At 40.4% G+C, this 19,050-nt stretch overlaps 1 protein-coding gene across 1 annotated transcript in view; it reads right to left on the bottom strand.

Annotated features, from left to right (window-relative positions):
• EIF2B3 (eukaryotic translation initiation factor 2B subunit gamma) overlaps positions 1–19,050 on the bottom strand; it is a 99,803-nt gene that overhangs the window by 32,851 nt on the left and 47,902 nt on the right. The window contains exon 5 of the mRNA XM_041421783.1: positions 15,792–15,881. Coding sequence (XP_041277717.1) covers positions 15,792–15,881 — 90 coding nt within the window. The remainder of the gene's footprint in view (positions 1–15,791; positions 15,882–19,050) is intronic.

The following is a 19,050-nucleotide window of genomic DNA, read 5'->3' as shown; positions in this document are numbered from 1 at the left end:
GGCCTGTAACCTAGTGACAGAAGAAGACAAACCATAAAGGTTTCTGGTCTAGTGTTTTTAAAATTTTTACAATCAAATCCCTAACTTCACATGCCTATATTAAGAAGAAATAAACCTAAGACTGTATAAGGTGGAGAAAGCATCTTTTTTTATTCTCTTCAGGTTTTAAAACTTGGAGCCCCCTGGTTTCTAAAGCTCGTTGTTTTTGTTAGCACCGAGAGTGAAAATGAAATACGCACTGAGAGAGTGAAAATGAAATACGCACTGAGAGAGTGAAAATGAAATACGCACTGAGATCCACAGAAGGAAAAATCTGCTACAACCAGGAGAAAGAAAGTTAAAGGGTGAGTGGAAGGAGAGGAGGGCACACAGAACTTTGGCAGAAATCCAATTCTAAGCCAATGTGAAGTAAGCATGCTCCTGACACCTCAGAGCAAACTCCAGACAGCAGAGAGCATAAACATGAACCTGCCTTTGAGAAACGTTTGCCAAAATAAATATGTTTTCATAAAATCTAGCCCAAGTGACAGGCCCTTTTTCATGACTTTTCATTCCCTAAATTTTGATTTTTGTAGTTCTATCTGTCTGTTTTCACATCAACAGAAAGTAGCAGGTTTTCAATGAAACCACCAAAGATGGAGAGTGCTGTTAGATGTCTTCTTGTAAATGAAGAGAAGAGGACACACTAATCCCTGAAACACCTTATGTGGCTCCAGTATCCTGAGAACAAGAGATGGCAGCAATTTCGAAAGGGTTGATACTGATCACATTTCAAGCATGCAAAAAGAAGTACCATCCCTGGCATGGAATCTGCCATTCCTGCAGCAGGCCACAGCTACAGGGGATATTGGCAAGAGATGGTGCATAAATGGGGGAAACAAGGACAACTGGCCAGTTGAAATTCATGGTGCAAGTGCAAGAAAAAAAGTGGGAATTCAAGTGAAGATGAAATATTTAAATATCAAAAGAACCTCCTGGAAAATTCAATATTAAATGTACCTAAGAGCTCAGAGCACACATCAGTTACTTGCAGTCAGCTATGTGGATTGCAGACTCAGACTCAGGCAATAAAAACTTAGAATAGTCAAGGTTAATTTTATTTAAAACCTAAAACATTAAGGGGCAAAAATGGCTACTTAGTCAGACAACTGTTATTTTACTGAGTACTGTTATTACCAGCAAGACATAATAACACCTTTAGAATCCCTTTATCCCTGGTTCCTGTGCACTCTCTGCATTCCCAGTGTTTCTGGGATTTTTACATCTCAGTAAGGGCACAGATAAGGTTCATGCTAAATTAAAAAGTTTTACTTGTGAAAGAATGTTGGGTGAAAACACCCTAGGTCAATAAGCTTCATATTTAAACACAGCTATGCAGAGTGTTTCAGAGACTTTTAACCATAATTAAACTTAAAACAGTCTACAACATGGCAGAATTAAGTTTGTATCTATGTATGTTATATTATATTACATTACATTATGACCCACAGAGGGCCAACTTTTACTTGTTGCTGAAATGCAATTGCCTCTGGGATGAAGCTTATTGAAACTTCAGCAAGAAATGAAGAACAGTGTGGCCAACTGAAACACAAGAAGAGTTTTGGGGGAAAAAACCTAACACTGTCCCCTTCAAAAAAAACCAAAAAATGATTTCACAATTATGCTTTAATGGGCTGTGATTTCTGCTCTTAGATACACGTATTGCTGGAGATTCTGTCATAAAACATGGAAAATAATGGTTCTGACCAATGATGATAAGGAAAGGAATCTTATAAAATATTTTATAATAATACAAGAGTCTATTTGAATCTAAGTTTAGGTGAGCTTGCACAAGTCTAGGTAACTGTAGGTGCTGTTTGGCTTGATCCAAGCAGGAACAGGAGAATCCACAGCTTCTGCTTCCTGCAGCTCATTCTCACCAGCTTCAGGCACCCTGAACACAACTGTCAGTTCCATTTACCGGCTGTCATTCATTTTCATTTTCCATGTTTAATGTTAAACACCATAAAATAGTATTAATGAGTATTAGCATTCTAATATCCTCCCTGTTTTATTAATCTGTGATGAAGCATGAAACCTACTGTTGCTGTCAGCATCCACCTGTGAAATCTGCTGTTGCCCTCCATGGGTAGCTGCAGGGGGCTTCCCTTGCTATCACTGTCAGCACAATCAGCTACATCTACAGGTGCAGATAGTGTTTGTGATTCCCCACTACAAACAAGCAGATCATTAGCCCTTTCATACCTATTTCTGTCCTTTTTTTTTTTTAAACAGGCAAATGTTAGCTCTTGTACAGCTATGCAAGCTGGGTTGGGTTCTGATCTTAGCTCCATGGCCTTCAACAGAGATTCTTCAGATCACATCAAAAGAACATGAGGCTGTATTTCAGACTGGTGCTCATAATTAATGTTAGAAATGTATACATAAATACAACCAAACAAATCCTAAGGCAACTTACAGTTTTGGCTAGAAAGGAGTTGCATGTTTATACAGAACAATAAAGATGTAAGAAAAAGGGAGGGAAGAAAAAAAATAAAAGAGGGTGTGTTGGAAGAAAAAGAAAAGTTAATTCTAAACCCTGTAGGTACATAGTTCATGGTTCTCATCGTTTAAAGGATAAAGCCAAATAACATTTAAAAATTCCATGTAAGCTGGGAGCTCTCTTGTTGAATCTCAACGTTATTTTCTCCTGATCCTTTGATGGAGATTAAAAATTTCCATGTGAATACAAAGAAAGAAACAACAGTTACTCTGAGATTTTTTCCCTGAGCATTTAATGCTCCAAAATAGAGCAGCCAGCCACCATTCCCATCTCCTCCCCCCTCCTTCTTGAAAAAAAAAGTCAACTCACTTTGAAGAAAAGACAAAACAGACAAAACAGGGTCAGGGCAAGGGGGATTAGGGAAATGATATTTATATCATGGACCAAATTAAAATGTCAATGCAAGAGGCAGGCAAACAGCCCATGCCACATATATACACCAGGCATGTTTCCTCAAGGAAACAGGAAAGAGATTTGAAAAGAGTTAATGCAGTCCTGAGTTAATACCACCTGCCTCAGACTCAACACCACTTAAAATACAGTGTTTGGGTCCATTTCCCACAACGTGGTTTTAACAAGCACAATGGAAAAAGGAATTATAGGACTTTTCCCCTTCTTCTCACTGATTCATTACTGAAAATGCTGGAATTTCTGAGACATGCTAAGAATGTGGAGAAAGCAGAGAATGACTACATACAAAAGGAAAAAAAAAATCAAGTGATAAATCTCTAGGGTGTGCCACATCTCTGCAGAAGGCTAATTCTGTCCTTACATCTTGCAATAATCCTTTTGCCTTTGTTTGATGTAACCAAGACCAATTATAATAAAGGAAAACTCCAAAGTAACCAGGCAAGCCAATAAATTACCAGGCAATTAATTGTGCCTAACTCAATAACCTGCAGCACTCGTCACAGCATTAAACATCTGTTATATCTAGCTATGTTCTATTTCTCCAGTTCTACTCTCAAAATTTGGACCACAAAAAGAGTAAATACATTTCTCACACCCTGCCATAATTTCATACTAATTGTCAGTGACTCTTATTTTTGAAGTTAAAAGCCTAGGGAAAAGACAAGGAAACTTCGAGAAATGATCTACTAAAAGGTAATTCCACATGACTGCCTTTGTGCTTCATTTGTCTTTCCATACTATTTTCTAACTAAAACCTTCAAGCCTGACAGCAACATACTCCCAAAGCTCACAAGAACGTGCATGACTCATTCAAAAGCCATTACGCAGCAAGCCAGTAAAACTGCACAGCTTTGCAGGCTCAGGTTTATGAATGACTTCCCAAAACTGCAGAATCACCACCAAAACCCCACATTCCAGGTGATGGAGGGAAAGCAGAAGACATGCAAGTGACAGTCACAGACACCGTAACACGGAGAGGAACCAGATCAAAGTATGAAAGGGATGGTATGGACGCAAACCACATAAAAGCTGTTCTCAAGTTCCACCAAGTCTGGATGCAGTTAAAGGAGCAGGGATCTAACTTCCACTTCTGCCAAAAAGCCCTTTGGGAAACAAGGCAGCTTTCTGAAAAATTGACCACAGAAATTAAAACTCCTCAATTACATACTCAAATCCTTTGAAAGCGTGTGCACACTCAGCTCAGGTCATCTAAGTAACCTTAACTCTGCCCACTTGCCAAACAGCCAGCAACACCCCACAGCTCCCAACTAACACAGCTTTTGCACAGGAATGCCAGCAAGTTTAGACATTTTTAGAACTTCTCTCTGACCAAAAGTCTCTGAGGCTGTCGGAGGCCACCCAGGGTGTTTGGCAGGTTGTACACACTGCTGAGGAATGGATCTCATTCATTCCCAGACAGCATCCCATTCTTCTAAAACAAGCGCACCTGCAACAAATGTGATTCCTTGCCAGAACTCATCTTTCCCGTTTCTCTCCCACCTCCGCCTTTGCAGCCATCTGTGTCTGAGTTACCAACTTTTTTCTAAGTGCCTTTGAAATTAGGCTCCTTTTCTGAAAAAGAAACAGGCATTCTGACAATTTGCCTAAACAAACACACATATACAATGCATTTGATAAGGCTGACATGTATCTATAGACCGATGAGTTATGTAAACTTTAGGTGCATAATTATGTATTTAGATAAATAGATTGAAACACTTCAGACTTGTATAAAACGTGTAAGTGCCAGAAAATACAGACACGGCTGTAGCTTCACATGGGCAACCTCTTCCACCCCACTCCACTGGTATTGCATTACAGGCACTGGAGATGCCCACATGCTCTTTCTCCATGCAGATACTGTGTTTGGTGATTTGCAATCAAACTGACCTATCCTCAGTTTGACTAATTTCTCTCAGCAGTCTGGGAAATAAACAGGAAGCTCTGATGCATAATTCAATCCTGCCTGCACCTATACAAATACCATTTCTATGCCCTTCTCCCAGCAATCACTCTACCATAACTCCTATCCTCTATACTCATTGCTAATCCTTGCTCCACCCCTCCCTGTAGGACAACTCTTCTGTTCTTTTTACCATGGTGTTTGCAAGGTGATAAGACTAAACTTTTTTTTTGTTTTCACTTTGTCCTTTCTTGAAGAACTTTGAAAGCTTTTTGGCCAATGAATCCCATTTCCTCTTTTTTCACAAGACAGCTTTTATGCATAGTGTTCTTTCCAGGTGGTATTAATCCATAAAAGTTTGGTGTAAAATGCTGTGGGAGCTATAGTTCATCTCTGCATCTTTGATTTAGGGGAAATGTCACTCCTCTTCATTCAGCTCTTGGACTTCTTCAAAACCAGTAGCTTAACTAGACAGCATTCAGCACTTCTCACAGACTATTTAAAATGTAATACCCTTTTTTTATTTTATTATTTTTTTCACTTTAAGTAAAGAAATTCACAATTGCTCCTCTTTGATTCAAGATTGTTCTAAGATCAACCCTTACCTCACGCTCTAGGCTCCTTATCACATTCAAAATGGAACTCAGAGTACCATTACCGATTGAATGATGGTTCACTAACTTCAGGAAGACACTTCTTAGCTATACATTTTCATGTATGTGTGTTCTATCATCACTGGTAGCATTTACTGTCCCATCTACAGGCAGGAAGTTAGAAGTCTCCCACACAGTAATTCAATGCAATAATAAAGTCAGCAACAGTGTTACAGACATATTTATGATTGTTCATGTTTCATTTGCCTTGCTAAGGCACAATGAAATTTAACATTGAACTAACACCTATAATAATAATAATAATAATTAAAAAAAAACTATAAGAAAAAGTGAAATACTAGGAAGACAATAATTGTTTTCTCTCTTTACCCAAAATTCAACCAGTCAGTAAAAGGGGACTCAGCATTTCAGAAAGATGTATCAGTGACTGAGGTGTTGTGGAAGAACAGAGATTTAGAAGCAAAACAGAGAGGGACAGAAAAGAAAACATTATCTTGAAAATAGTACATTCAGATCATCTGAATGAAGAATACAAGGGAATTATGTTTTTCAATATGCAAGAGACATATATGGTATCATAGTATATGGATTGTGTCCTCACAGGGAGATGCCCAGCAAGGCAAGATAATAACTTTACCCAAAGCATTATCTTACATGCAAGTAGTGCTGGGTACAGAAAATGTACTGCATTGAAAAAGGAATGTTTAGGGTGATTCTGCTCAAGTTGCAATTATTCAGAAGAAAAAAATCAATGAGAAAAAAGCACACAAAGATGGGTAAACTAATTACTTGGCTCCGAAATCACATCTCATGTGAAGACAGAAGTCAGCTTGAGTGAAGGTTACCCAAAGAAACTGAAACTGCATCAAACAGTGGAAAAATAGTTAACCATTTTTAATGTTTATTATCAGATCAGAAGGAGCCCAGCTGAGGCCACCAAGAGGGCCAAGAGCACATGACACGGGAGGAGAAGCTGGGGGGGCTGGGTTTGTTCAGCCTGGAGAAGAGAGGGCTGCGGGGGAATCTGATTATGATTTTCCACTGCCACAAGTGAAGTGATACAGAAGACAGAGTCTTCCAAGAGGTGCACAGTGAGAGAGCAAGAGGCAACAGATGCAAGCTGCAACAAGGGAAATTCCAGTTGGGACATAAAGAAAATAACTTTTCAGTGAGTGGTACAGTCCTGGGACAAGGCCCAGTTTCCATCCTTAGAGATTCTCAAAACTCAACTGCAAAAAAACCCCTGAGCAACACAAGAGTTAGACTTGAGCAGGAGGCTGGACTAGATCCTGCTAGACATTCCTCCCCAATCTAAATATTTCTATGATTTTATAATTGAATGACATCTTTCATGCCCTTCCTATATTTTTTTACAGAATCCAAAGGGTCATAATATGATGCTGTAAGTCACAGTAAGAGAACAAAATTGACACATTTTAACATTTATCTTAGAAAAAATTTGCATTAGGAGCAGCTTGGGTGCAAGAATACATCTTGGTGCTGTCACCAAGCATGCTTTGGTATGTCAGGCAGGTGGCCACTATGGAGTATCATGGTCCCACCAAAAGGTTTGCAGTTATTGATGAAGTTGATTAGCTCCAATGGAGCATATCCAAAGATATGTCTACTCCCAGGTAGTCTGCCAACAGGAAAAGGAATTGTATTTCTTACAGAAGGCATTTGCTGAAAATCATAATGTGTTTAAATCTAGTTTGGATCATTAGGGCTTTTCCCCCTGAGGTTTCAGGAGTAAGCTTGACTGGTACCATGGAAAGATGATAGCAGTAATGATACCCTGGAGGACGAGGACATCAACAAATTTTAAATCCTGGCATTTCTAGTAAGGAGCAAGGAAAGCTCCAACAGCTGGATATGTTTGACAAGGAAAGGAAATAGGGAAGATGAATTGCCATTTCACATTGTAATAGATTAAATGCACTAAGGAGGAGCCTGCGTTGGGTTGATTGTGGGTTGTTTTTCACCCTTTTTCTCTTCCTTGTTTGAAAAGCTACAATCTATTTGCCCTGACTTCACACAGTATACTTCCTGTAGGAGCTATTTGTTTATTTATCCGTTTTAATCACAAGGAAAGTATTCATTATAAAATCTCTCCTTACAGCAAAGAGAAACCTTCCAGCCACACGGCTGACACATGTTAACTTGCAGGTATTCACAGAGCAGGTTCTGTTTTAAGCCATCTTTCAGGCAGCCACACAAAGACCACCAAAGCTGGGTGTTCAGCTCTGCCAGACCTCCCCCAGCCAGCAGCCCTTGCCAGGAAACACAGGTGACAGCCTGAATGATAAAAAGGCATTTAGAGGGGAAAAAGAAAAAATGCACTGGTTTAGTCTGGGCAGCACCTTAATATAAACCTGCAGGGGCCTTTGTGTACAGCATAGCACACAGCCATCCAAGCAGGAGCTCCAGAGACAGTCACTCACACCTCCAGCTTCCAAAGATCTCACACTGCCCTGCCCTTTATCAGCGGAGAAGGGTGGCTCTGCTGCAGCTCTTTTCATGGCCACAGATCTCCCAACACACACTGAGACAGCAAACCTTCCTCTCCCCTCTTGGTGCTGGCCCAGCAGAGGCTCTCTGGACACAGCAGAGGGGAGCTGTGCAGAGAAGCGTGCTCTGGGATTGCAGCTGAAGCAGTTTGGAAAGGCAGAGCACTATGACCTCACACAATTTGCTCTTATTTATTTCAGCAGTTTAAAAAAAAAATACCAACCCAAACCCCAGTGTTTAACTTTGTAAACAAATCATACTGACTTTGGCTATAAAGTTTACTGCAAATTTGCTCAGTTCAGAAAAGAGTTTCTCTACTGGCAAATTCTGGCAGGCGTCTCTCCAGCGCTGGAAGAACTGCAGAAAGCTGATTTGTTTTCTTAGCTACAGCTCAGACTCTCACAGTGTGCACCCTGAGAGGAGGGCTCCTCAGGGAAAGTGGATTTCCCTGGTGGCAGGCAAGATGTTAGCACTCAGCATTTCCAGGATAAGGCACTGTGAATTGCTAACTCAGACATTTTGACATAAGCACAGTGCTGCTGTTTGTCATTCTTGCCTTTCCAGTACCACAATCGATCCTTCTGGACACAGGAGGGGCTGCCCACTTCCCAGGTGACTGTACCTGGGAAACTGTGGCTTTTTCTACATCTAAAACTTCAGAAGCACTAGATTCTGGACAAAATGGTGATTTGCAAAACACATTACTAAACACAGTAAAATTTTATGGTTTTAGGAGGAAGAGGGGTGGGGGAAAAAGGGGGAAGGACACCATAAAAGTATGTGAAATGTCCTACTACATAAGAGGAATGCGTGTTGCCAATTTTGTTTTACGTATGCCTGCACAGTCTGTAGAAATGAAGTCTGATGACCTTACGTCACAAAGTGCATGTGACACTCAGGTGGAGAACAGAAAACCCAGAACATCTGAGTATACACACAGTGGCATCTGCCTCCACCAAATCCGAAATGACCAACATTCAGACGTGGTGCAACTAGGATGCCTGAAGAAAAATTGCCCAGAATTTCCTATTTTAAGTCTCTGTTTTCATCTGTTTGTAAACTTTGCCAAAGTATAACTGTTCTGGCTGAAATTACCCATGCCAGGTGTTTCCCTCAAGCTGATTATTTTTTGGATAGCGTCACCAAAAATGTCTCAGCTATTTCCAAGAAAAAAATTATGGAAAAACCCCTTTGTTTTGATCATGTTAAAAATATTTCATCTGCTGTGCTGAAAAGCTCTTGCACTTCCATGCTTAGAATTTGGCACACCACAGGGTTGTCTTTTCGTCTGGGCATTACATTTGTAAACAGGAAAAGTGCCCATACTACACCAGGCTAAGTCTGAAAAAACACTGTTTGCACATGCTTGGAAGAGACCTGTTTGGTTTGGGTTTTTTTGCTTCTAAAAGGTAGAAGTACTTCTTCCTTGGGCATGCTCCATTCTCTCTTTTCTGCAAGGCAATTGAAGTATTTGTGCTCTGTTCCACAGAGTATGCTCTGGGTCAAGGTTATAAATGCTGAGATGGATATTCTTTGAGGTTTAGAGCATCCCCTCTCCTTCTGGTGGCTGACATGAAAGGTGATAAATCTGTGCTGATAACAGCTACTCCGTTAGCAAGAGTCACAGCAAGAGACACTGATTAATTCTAGAAGTGTCACATACATAAATATATATACACACACTTAAAGAACATCATGGTACTAGTTAGGGCACTCAAATTAAGAAAAGCTAGCAGCATGTTGCTTATACCTCAATTAAGACTTTGTGTGTTCACATTATGATACAACCCTTAAAAACACACCTACTTTTCCTCTCTCGCCAATCTCAATCTCTTCTTTACCAAATGCAAAGATGGACTATGCCCTGGGGATGGATCACCTTTGTGTAATGAGGCAGAAGAATGCCTCATTTGTTAGAACATGTGTGTTAAATGTACAAGGCAGAGGGCTGCAAGAGGAGAAAAGAACTGCTAAGATGTAAGACAAATGAATGTGCCTGAAGAACTGATTTACTTTTTTTTTTTGGTTTTTTTTTGTAATTCCCTTCTGTCAGGGGATTTTATGGATGGTGCTGAATGCAGAACATAAATCTAATTTCTGCAGGTTGCCACTGATTATCACCCTGCAACAGCTATCATCAATGGAAAATACTTTTTCAACATTATGAGCTCCCTGTATAACATTAATAATTGAAAAATGGCATACTTAAGACAAAGCTGCTTCAAACCTCAACTCTTATGTACTCTGGTTTACCACTCTCAGAAGGGGAAAACCACTGCTTCACTAATAGACATGCTGGAAAGAGTTAATGGGCATTATAGAATCAGTGATGAGCGTCAAGAGGAGCGTATTTACTTTTACCTTTTCAAAACAAAGTATTTGACTTATCTACAGAACATGGTTTAAACAGGGATTAAGGCTGGCAGCCTCCACCTGAACTACAGAAGTTATGTACAACACTGAGCAGTGTCTCCTTCAGTAAACATCTCAGGCAATAAATGAAGCAATGGTCACAGATGGGGGAAAAAAACCCAAACAAGGTACAAAGTCACATAACTGAGGCTGTACCATAATACATGGGAAAAACAAAAGCAAAAAGTTGCAAAGGTTTTTGTATGCTCAACCTGTAACTACAGTTTGATTAGTATATTCCTGATAAGCTCTGCACTGATGAAATCTGAGAAAAATTATTTTGGGGACCTTATTGATTAGGACCACATACTGCTTTGCTTTAGGCAGCCTTGATCTGGCTCTGGACTTTGTGGTCTACCTCAATGAGGGGTGAAAACAGCAGCCCCCATATGCCTACAGATTTCAGCTGTGAGCATGGGGGTAAAATTCTAACAAATATAACAAATGCTACCATCTGTACCTGCACAACTGACTTTGGGCACAAGGCTATTCATGTATACATGTATTATAAATGCATATTAGGTATGTTCTTAAGCATATTCACAGGATATGTAGAGACATATCTTCAAGACTTAAATTTCCAAAGCAAGTTTGAATTTTCCATGTTAAAACTTTACAAGGAAAGGGGTTGCTCTACACCTATCTCCCCTCTGCCCTCCTCTCAATTATGTATCTCACTTCACCAGGCCGAAGCTTTAGAAATTTTCAGGAAAAGCAGAACACAAGCTACCACGCAACTTCCCTTTGATCACGTTTCTCCTGGCAGCAGCTCTGCTGGGATTGTTAGCAAGCCAACTGTCAGCACACAGCAATGAAATAGCAGCACATGTCTGTGAGGCACGCGGGGCTCGCACGGCACGGGTCCGCATCCTGCCCTCTGCTACACGTGGAGTTCAGGGGGAAAGGGAATAAGGACTCTCTTCTTCCATCTGCTCCGAATGCAGCAGCGAGGCAGGATTCCAACCTAGCACTCAGGAGAGTGCCAAAAAAGGGACTGGCTACTGTGCTGGCTGCCACTCCAGGGCCCCAGGGGTGTGAGGCCCGCCAGCTGTGGGGTGGAGCCGTGCCCCCAGCCAGCTACAGCCTCTGCTTCTGTCTCACTGCTGGCTCAGCGCGTGGAACGATCGCTTTAGGAACAGCAATATTGTGCAGTTCATCGTGTGGTGCAGGTGTTCACCTTCAACTGTCCCTGCCTGGGCTGGCAGAGCAGCTCCAGCAGCACGCACAGCCTCTGCTCGCCTCTCTTCTCACGCCACAGAGCGTGGCAGCTATGAGATCCACGGGCTGGCTTTGCTCTGAAAGAGGAAATGCTGAGGAAAGGAAAGCTCTCACCTAAATGCAAAGAGCTCGTATTTTTAACTGACTTCCCTCCCATGTGCAGGTGTGATACAACTCCACACTCTCCACCAAGACTGACCTCAGCAACTCCAATTTCACTCCTGAAGAAAAGAACCTGGTGAAGAATCAAAGGCCTCTGCTGAAATAAACCCTAGAGCTAGGTACCACCAGCAGAAAATTCAGCCAAACAAGAGCTGCTTCACACTGAGGTCACAGCTCCTGTTCAGACAGGATAAATCTGGCTGGTAGCAGGGTATGGTCTGTGAATCCCATGTGGACAGACTCAGAAGTCACCAGTGATTGGGTATCCACTGCAGATGCAGGGATGGAGACGTTCATCCGAGGCAGAGCTCCCAGTCCCACACTGGCACCCCTGTGCAGAGGCTGCCAGTGCAGCTGGTTAAAGAGCACTTTTTAATCAACCTACCCTCGTGAAGCACAAGTACGGAAAGAAGAGAAGGAAAAAATTCCAGCTGTAGGAAACAAACTGCTATGGGCAAGAATTTCTTCAGCTGTTGCCCAAGCCAGCATGGAACCATGAGCATTTGAGCTTGGCAGATTTGGACAGGGTAGGACCCTTGCACACTTGACTTCACTAGGATTCAGTGCTGAACTAGTGGATGAGTGAAAGATGGAGATTTAACTGCCAATATGCATTTTTTCCTCCTAGGAGAGGAAAGAAAAAGCAGTTTCATTCCTGAAAAATAAATTCCCCAGGTTTAAATTACATTAGGGGCATGGTATTTTTTATTTTTGTCTGGACCTACATATTTGAGGGTGTTCTAATAAACAGAATATTTCCTCTGACTTTTATTCAAAGGCACTAGCGAGTTCTGCCTTTTAAAACTCAAGAATTTGATTTGCTATAGTGCAATAAAACTTCAGGCAGGATAATCATAAATTCAGGCCTTTAAAAATAGTTCATAAAAATGTATTAAAGGACTACAAACTGAGTTATAGGCTACCAAACAGTATTTTGACCTCTCCTAACATCCCTCATCATAGAACCTCACTGCTGCCAAGCCAATACTGATTATTTTCCAAACAATCCCACCCAGAAGAGGAAACAAGTGCATAGAGAAATCAAAGGATCTGTCTAGTACCACAAAGCAAGACAGTGGTAAAGCTGATGAAAAAACTCTTGGTATCATGACTTCATCTTGGAGCTGAATATTCAGCCTTTTTCCAAAGCTGCCACTCAACAAAGTTGTTCCAAATCCTAAAGCAAGATTTATATACTTAGAACCAAGGTTTAGGCATTTCACGTTTTGGTTTTTTTCCCTGTTTTCATATTAGTTGCTTGTGACTTTGTACTTTATCTACAACACATATATTAAACTGAATGCCAATTACTCTTACAGGTACAGCTATAAACAAATTAGATTCACCCAGGCAGAGCTTGTTCTTGCCATATCTTTGCAGCTAAGCTGGGACTCACTGAAGAAGAAACAGATTCCATACAGATAATCACATTAGTTTTCACATAATGCTTCAACCTGGAAGTAATCATAATTTTTCTCTACAAAAGCCAGTTGTAGCAACTGAATTTTCTACTGCTGGGCAACATCTTTTAAACTTTTGTATGTCAAAAAAAATTTGAAAAAATGTAAATGCTTCACTGAGCTACAAACAATGAAAAAAGGTGTTCTGCCTGCCATCAAACCCCGCTGTTAAAATATTAACACAATGTAAATATTGTAATATTGAGGAAGTACACTGTGTCAGTACTTCCTGGCACTGTACAAGAGCTTCACTGTTCCCTTCAGTCCCTGCTGTTAGTTTTAAACACGCACAACTTAAACAAGGCATCTGAGCTTCTCCAGTCCTAGTGCAGAATTGCAGAGAGGCAAAATCTTACTGTAGGTTCTTTCTAGACTAAAACCCAAAGTATTAAAATGAATCCTTAAACCCAAACAATTATGTAGATGTCAGTACTTTTGAGGCGAAAAAAAAAAATCCCCAGAGTCTTTCAGAAGTCTTGGCATATTGCTGCCAAACATGGAAAGATCTTTGGGTATGCACTGTCCTCCCCTTCCTCAGAGAAGAAAAACAAGCTGCACATGCCCACTAGTGCCAGAAGTCTGAAAGCTGAAGTTATTCCTCATGGCAAAAGTCCCATTCCCCAGATTTGCCAGTTAAGCACATTACTTGCAACTGACTCTCTCAATTGACTGAATAAGCAGTATTTGTATAATAAAGAGAATGAAGCAGCTATCTACCATCAGTAAGCCAGATGTTGCTATCAGGTCTTAAGAAATGCTGTCTAACTGCTGTAATGATCTATTTGTCATGGAAGTATCACAGAAAAGCAGCACAGCTTCAAAAAATAGTGAAGACAGAGAATAACCTCGCTATAAAAAACAACAACAACAACAAAAACAAACAAACAAACAAAAAAACCCAAAAAAACAAAAACAAAAAAAAAAACAAAAAACAAAACAAAAAAAACCAAAAAAAAAACAAAAACCAAAAAACAACAAACCCAGTTGGTTATACTTGGAGAAAGTCAGTGGTCTTCTTCTATGGAGATCTGGGGGCAACTAGAAGAGTTTTACTCTACTGGCTTTGGTTAATACAAGGTGAAATCCTGACTGACAAAGTCAAAGATCTCACCAGTTTCCACTGAAATAGCAGAAAAAAAATTGAAATCTGAAGTTTACACCTAGAGGCTGATAAGTCACTCTCTGAGTGACATATCTGACAAAGAACATCCTTGTCCCACAGATCTAAAGTCAAAACCAAATGAAATACTAGGGAAAAATAACTGAATATATGAAATGTCTAATACTCCAGAAATGTCTAATCCCAGCAAAACCAGGGGCTAGGATTTCAAGAAATGAGTTCTACGTGCTGTATTATGACAAAAGAAAGGCGTAAACACTGCTTCATGCTACCACAGGAAGCATGAGAATTCCAAACCCTCACCAACTTTCTAAAATACACAAAATAAATGGTTTATTCCAGGTTTAAAGCATCTGATGCTCCTGAAACTTTCTCACCTTTCACAGGTTTCTGTACACAAGTAGGAACTAAAAGAACTTGTACAATGTCCCCCGTGTACCAAAGTGTTGGATAAGCCTTATTCTTATGCATGGTAAGAAACTGCCCTCAGGGTTAACACAGATTTTCCAGTTAATTTTAACTCGCTCACAGACCCTTATTCTGGAAGAGCTCCTTCAAGCATGCATCCAGCTGTATCACCAGATTTGTATATGGTCAAGACTAACATAAATCTCCCACCCTCAATGTTTTTTCACATGTCAGTTTATCTGCTAAGAAAATGTACTATGAACACAACACTTAGCCCCTGTATCTTTTATCTTACTTAAAAGGGTAGAAAAACTCTTGAGAACTCAGTGAGCATTCCGTATATGTAATGGGCATGAGAGGGCTATAAAAAGTCTAGGAACAGGACATAATTCCAAAACTGAACTACTTACTGTGAGGGGGAGTGTTCATTTGTTTGTTTTTAAAAGACAAACAGGGTTTTTTTTTGTCTGTTTCATGAAATATTATAGCTAAGATCCTTCTCCACTTCCATAAATGGATGTTTTTCTTACTCTCAGTGGGTGGTCTCAGAGTTTTGACAGAGGAATATCACAAGCTAAAACATAGGATGCTACAGAGATAGCCCACCTGCAGTGGTGGTGGATGTGAAGGGGCAGAGGGAAGGTGACTGCAAAGACCAAAACAGACTGTGGTGGGGGAAATCAAAGGTCAGAAATGTATTCACAAGCCTAACAATAAGGAAGTCCTGCTAAAATGAGCAGCCAAAAAGAATAGATACATTAGAAAAAGAAGGGATACATAAAAGAGACAAAAATGTTAGTGTTCACTTATGCTGGGATTCTTTTGGTTTTCAAAAAGATCATAACAAGACACTCAAACACAATACTTGGTATTCCTTTTACTATAGTTAAAATATTTTGAAAACTGGTTTCTTTTATATTTCTATTTTATGCTAGCTAATTTAATGGGGAAAAAATCCCTTTAAAAGCTCTGGTGCAAACCATACGTCAGTGCAAGTGCCTGCTACCACCTCGTGTGTTGTTTGGTTTCTTACCTGTTTTCTACCAGAAAGTCTACCACATATTTCTTCAGACAGTAGAGATGGGCATCCATCAGCCCTGTTCTGATGTGCATTCTGGGATGCCTGGAAAAGAATAAAGAAAGGGAAATCATGGAGCTTTTGCATGGCTGTTTACAAGAACTTGACTTTGCAATGAGGTCAGGGGATAAGTGACAAGTGGGCAAAGGTCTGTTCCTCTCCACGTACTGCTGCATTGCTGGAACAGAAGAGCTCAGGCTGCCATTATTGGGCTGTGTCTATAAACTTACACCTGCTGGCCCTGGGCTGATTTGCTGCAAAAGAAAACACCTCCTCCAAGGAGTCATTACTCCTGCTACATCTTCTCATGTAAGTGGAAATTGCACATTACTGGGCAGGAAGCCAAAGTAATGGGCCCAGAGTGCTAAAAGTTACAGTGGGTAATGTCAGGGTACAATAATTCAAAGCTTCTGGCTAAGTGCCTGCCTTAATATATATGCAAGGCTGGGCATGTTCTGCTAGCAAACACAACACTACTGTATTTTCTCCAACACTTCCTGGAGGGGAAGAGGGAAAGGAGATGGGGTCTGCTCACCTTTCCTTCACTACACATTACAAATGATTGCCACAGCTCAATTACAAAGCATTTGGCTATCCAGCCCAGTAAGCTGGGAGAGATCCATAAAACTCCCACTCATCATAAGCCAAACAGGGAAGTCTTTGCTTTTGGAGCAGTGTCAGGTTAATATTTCAGAACCTCGGGAATCTCTGGTAGCTTCAGAATTTTAAGAACAAAGTTTAAACCATAAAGACTCATTGACTGCTTCTATTGCTTCTCTTTATGCTTTCTCTGTTCTTAGATAACAGAAACCCTTTTTGGAACCTGTTTCAAACCATCTAGATACTTTAGGCCAATATTATTTTCCCTCGTACAAATCTGTGGCCTCATTTGAGAGCATTCTGGCTGCCTGAACATTTGCCACTAGTTCTCAGAACAGAAAAGCCACAAGAATATTTAGCCTGCAGATTAAAAAAGACAAAACACAACAACAGTCAGGGACTGTGCTGAGCTGTTCAAGACACCCATAACTGCACTCACGGTCAGAGGCTATTAAGGAGACAAATTTCAATCCACACCTGAAATTGTCTCTGTTTTCATTTTGCTTCCTTTGATGTCTGGATTTCATAATTAAGTTCAAATGAACATATTTTATCAGTGTACTCTATCCAACTTGGTTTGCTTATTCCAGAACACGCTAAAGTCAGATGTTTGTGATCATGATAACTTTTATTATGTAGTTAGCTCAGTAGAAGGACCACTCACCAATTGGGGCATGCATATAAACAGTAAACCAATACTACCACACCAAATATTTAGTAACACCAAAGCTACCAAGAACATCAGGTGTTCTAGTAAGCCATTTTTCAGTGCACTTCACAATTAATGCCTTGAACTACCAAAGTATTTAAGTCTTAACATTTCATGACTTATGTGGCATTTCTCAAGCGTGCCATTCAAGCTACGCATATTTTTGACTATAACAAAATTCTTTAAGTCCCATCTGCAAATGGAAAGCTCCTATAATAGTAGTACAACACTTTGCAGTGAAATATGTGGTCCTCGAAAATGATATATGCACTTTCAGTAGATTACTTCATTAACAAAACATGAGCTCACCTAGCAATGCTCCAGTACTGATTTTATCAGTGGCCCAGATGTTGCTGTGGAAGGCAGCCCAAATAGCAATGTTCCTTATGCAAAGAGGATAGGGAATCCACTAATTTTAATGAGATCTTGCAGTTGGAAGTCAGCAGATTCCCTCCTGCTCTGCATCCTGAGAATGGTTTCCACATTTTGTGTATGTATGAGAGGGAAAAATTTCCTATCTTCTCTGAGAAGGGTTCCTTTGTATTTATGTAATGAATATAATAGTTTACTGGGAAAATTAACAAATTAATGGAACAGGCAGTAAACATGTAAAAATATAGAAACAGATGGAACATAGGAAGGAGAGGCAAAAATGGGAGGAAAAAATCCAATTCCTAACCTGAAGATGACAAGACAAAATTTCTTTAGTGTCGGAATGCCAGTTTTTTCTCTTCCTATTCAAGATCTTTTATACACTCCCCCTTAAATACCAGGCAGAGGAAGGCTGCAGGGACTAGGCATCAAGCAACGCTGTAAAACAGGAATTTCCCAGTAAATGCTGGTTCTGTTGCCAGTGTCTGTGTGGCTCTGACACGTGCAGTCTTCCCACCTGCAAACTGGAATAGTGCTATTTAGCTACACCACAGGACACTGAGGATTTGTGGGCTGAAGTTTGTATCTGCATGCAAGCATTGTACCAAGTTTTTCTGTACCTAAGCAACTTTTTTATAAAGTTATACAAAATCAGTGGATAGCATGGTGCTATCTCAGCTCTTCCATCACACACACACACAAAAAAAAAACCCCACAAAAAGCAGCCAGACAGAAGATGTACTGAAACATCAGTCTGAGCTAGCTTTCAATGCAGAATATACTAACAATAATGGAACATCATGCTGGACAAGAGGGAGGTCCCACAATGAAATCCTCTAAAATACGGACCACCTAAGTGATTTGCAACAGAATAGTCCCATAGATTAATATTATAATCACAGCTTCAAAGGTCAAACAGGCAAGTCTGGGCACATGCATAAACAAAGCTGTGATTTCTGTAAACCAGGCTCAAGAAGAGAATAGCCACACTAAACCAGTCTGATAAGAGCACTCTGTCATAACAAGGCACTAAAGATGATGCTCATTTTCATTGACTAGTGCTTAAACCAGTTTATCTTCAGGTAAAAGCAAAGGAGCCAAATAATCTAACAGATAACAGCAAACCCCACCACCATTTCAAATGAGCATCTGGTTACTAATATGGAGAGCCACACTCCCGTCTCATGCCTCTGATCTCCCACTCCATCAGCTAATCTTTACAACATATGAAAAATGAGCGCGTCGCAAGAACAGCTGATACGGAGAGAATCGAATAACAAACAATGCAGGAGCTGACGCACCTAGACTTATTGCTTTGAGGGAGATAATGCAGAAGGCTTTTAATTATATCATCAAAGCCAGAGAGAAGGTACTAGGAGGGGCTGGCTGCAGATGGTTAAGTGTTAATGAATGCCGGGTTGGGTGGTTTATCAAAAGAAAAAGACTGGATATGTATCTGAGAGGGTCACCCTTGAGATGAAAGTTGCAACAGCCATTGTTGGAGCTCTTTAATGAGGGAGGAATGTCAAATGT

Source organism: Onychostruthus taczanowskii, unplaced genomic scaffold (genome assembly GCF_017590055.1).
Source record: "Onychostruthus taczanowskii isolate IOZ18803 unplaced genomic scaffold, ASM1759005v1 scaffold7, whole genome shotgun sequence".
Classification (NCBI taxonomy): Eukaryota; Metazoa; Chordata; class Aves; order Passeriformes; family Passeridae; genus Onychostruthus; species Onychostruthus taczanowskii.
This window is presented reverse-complemented; position numbering and strand designations above follow the sequence as displayed.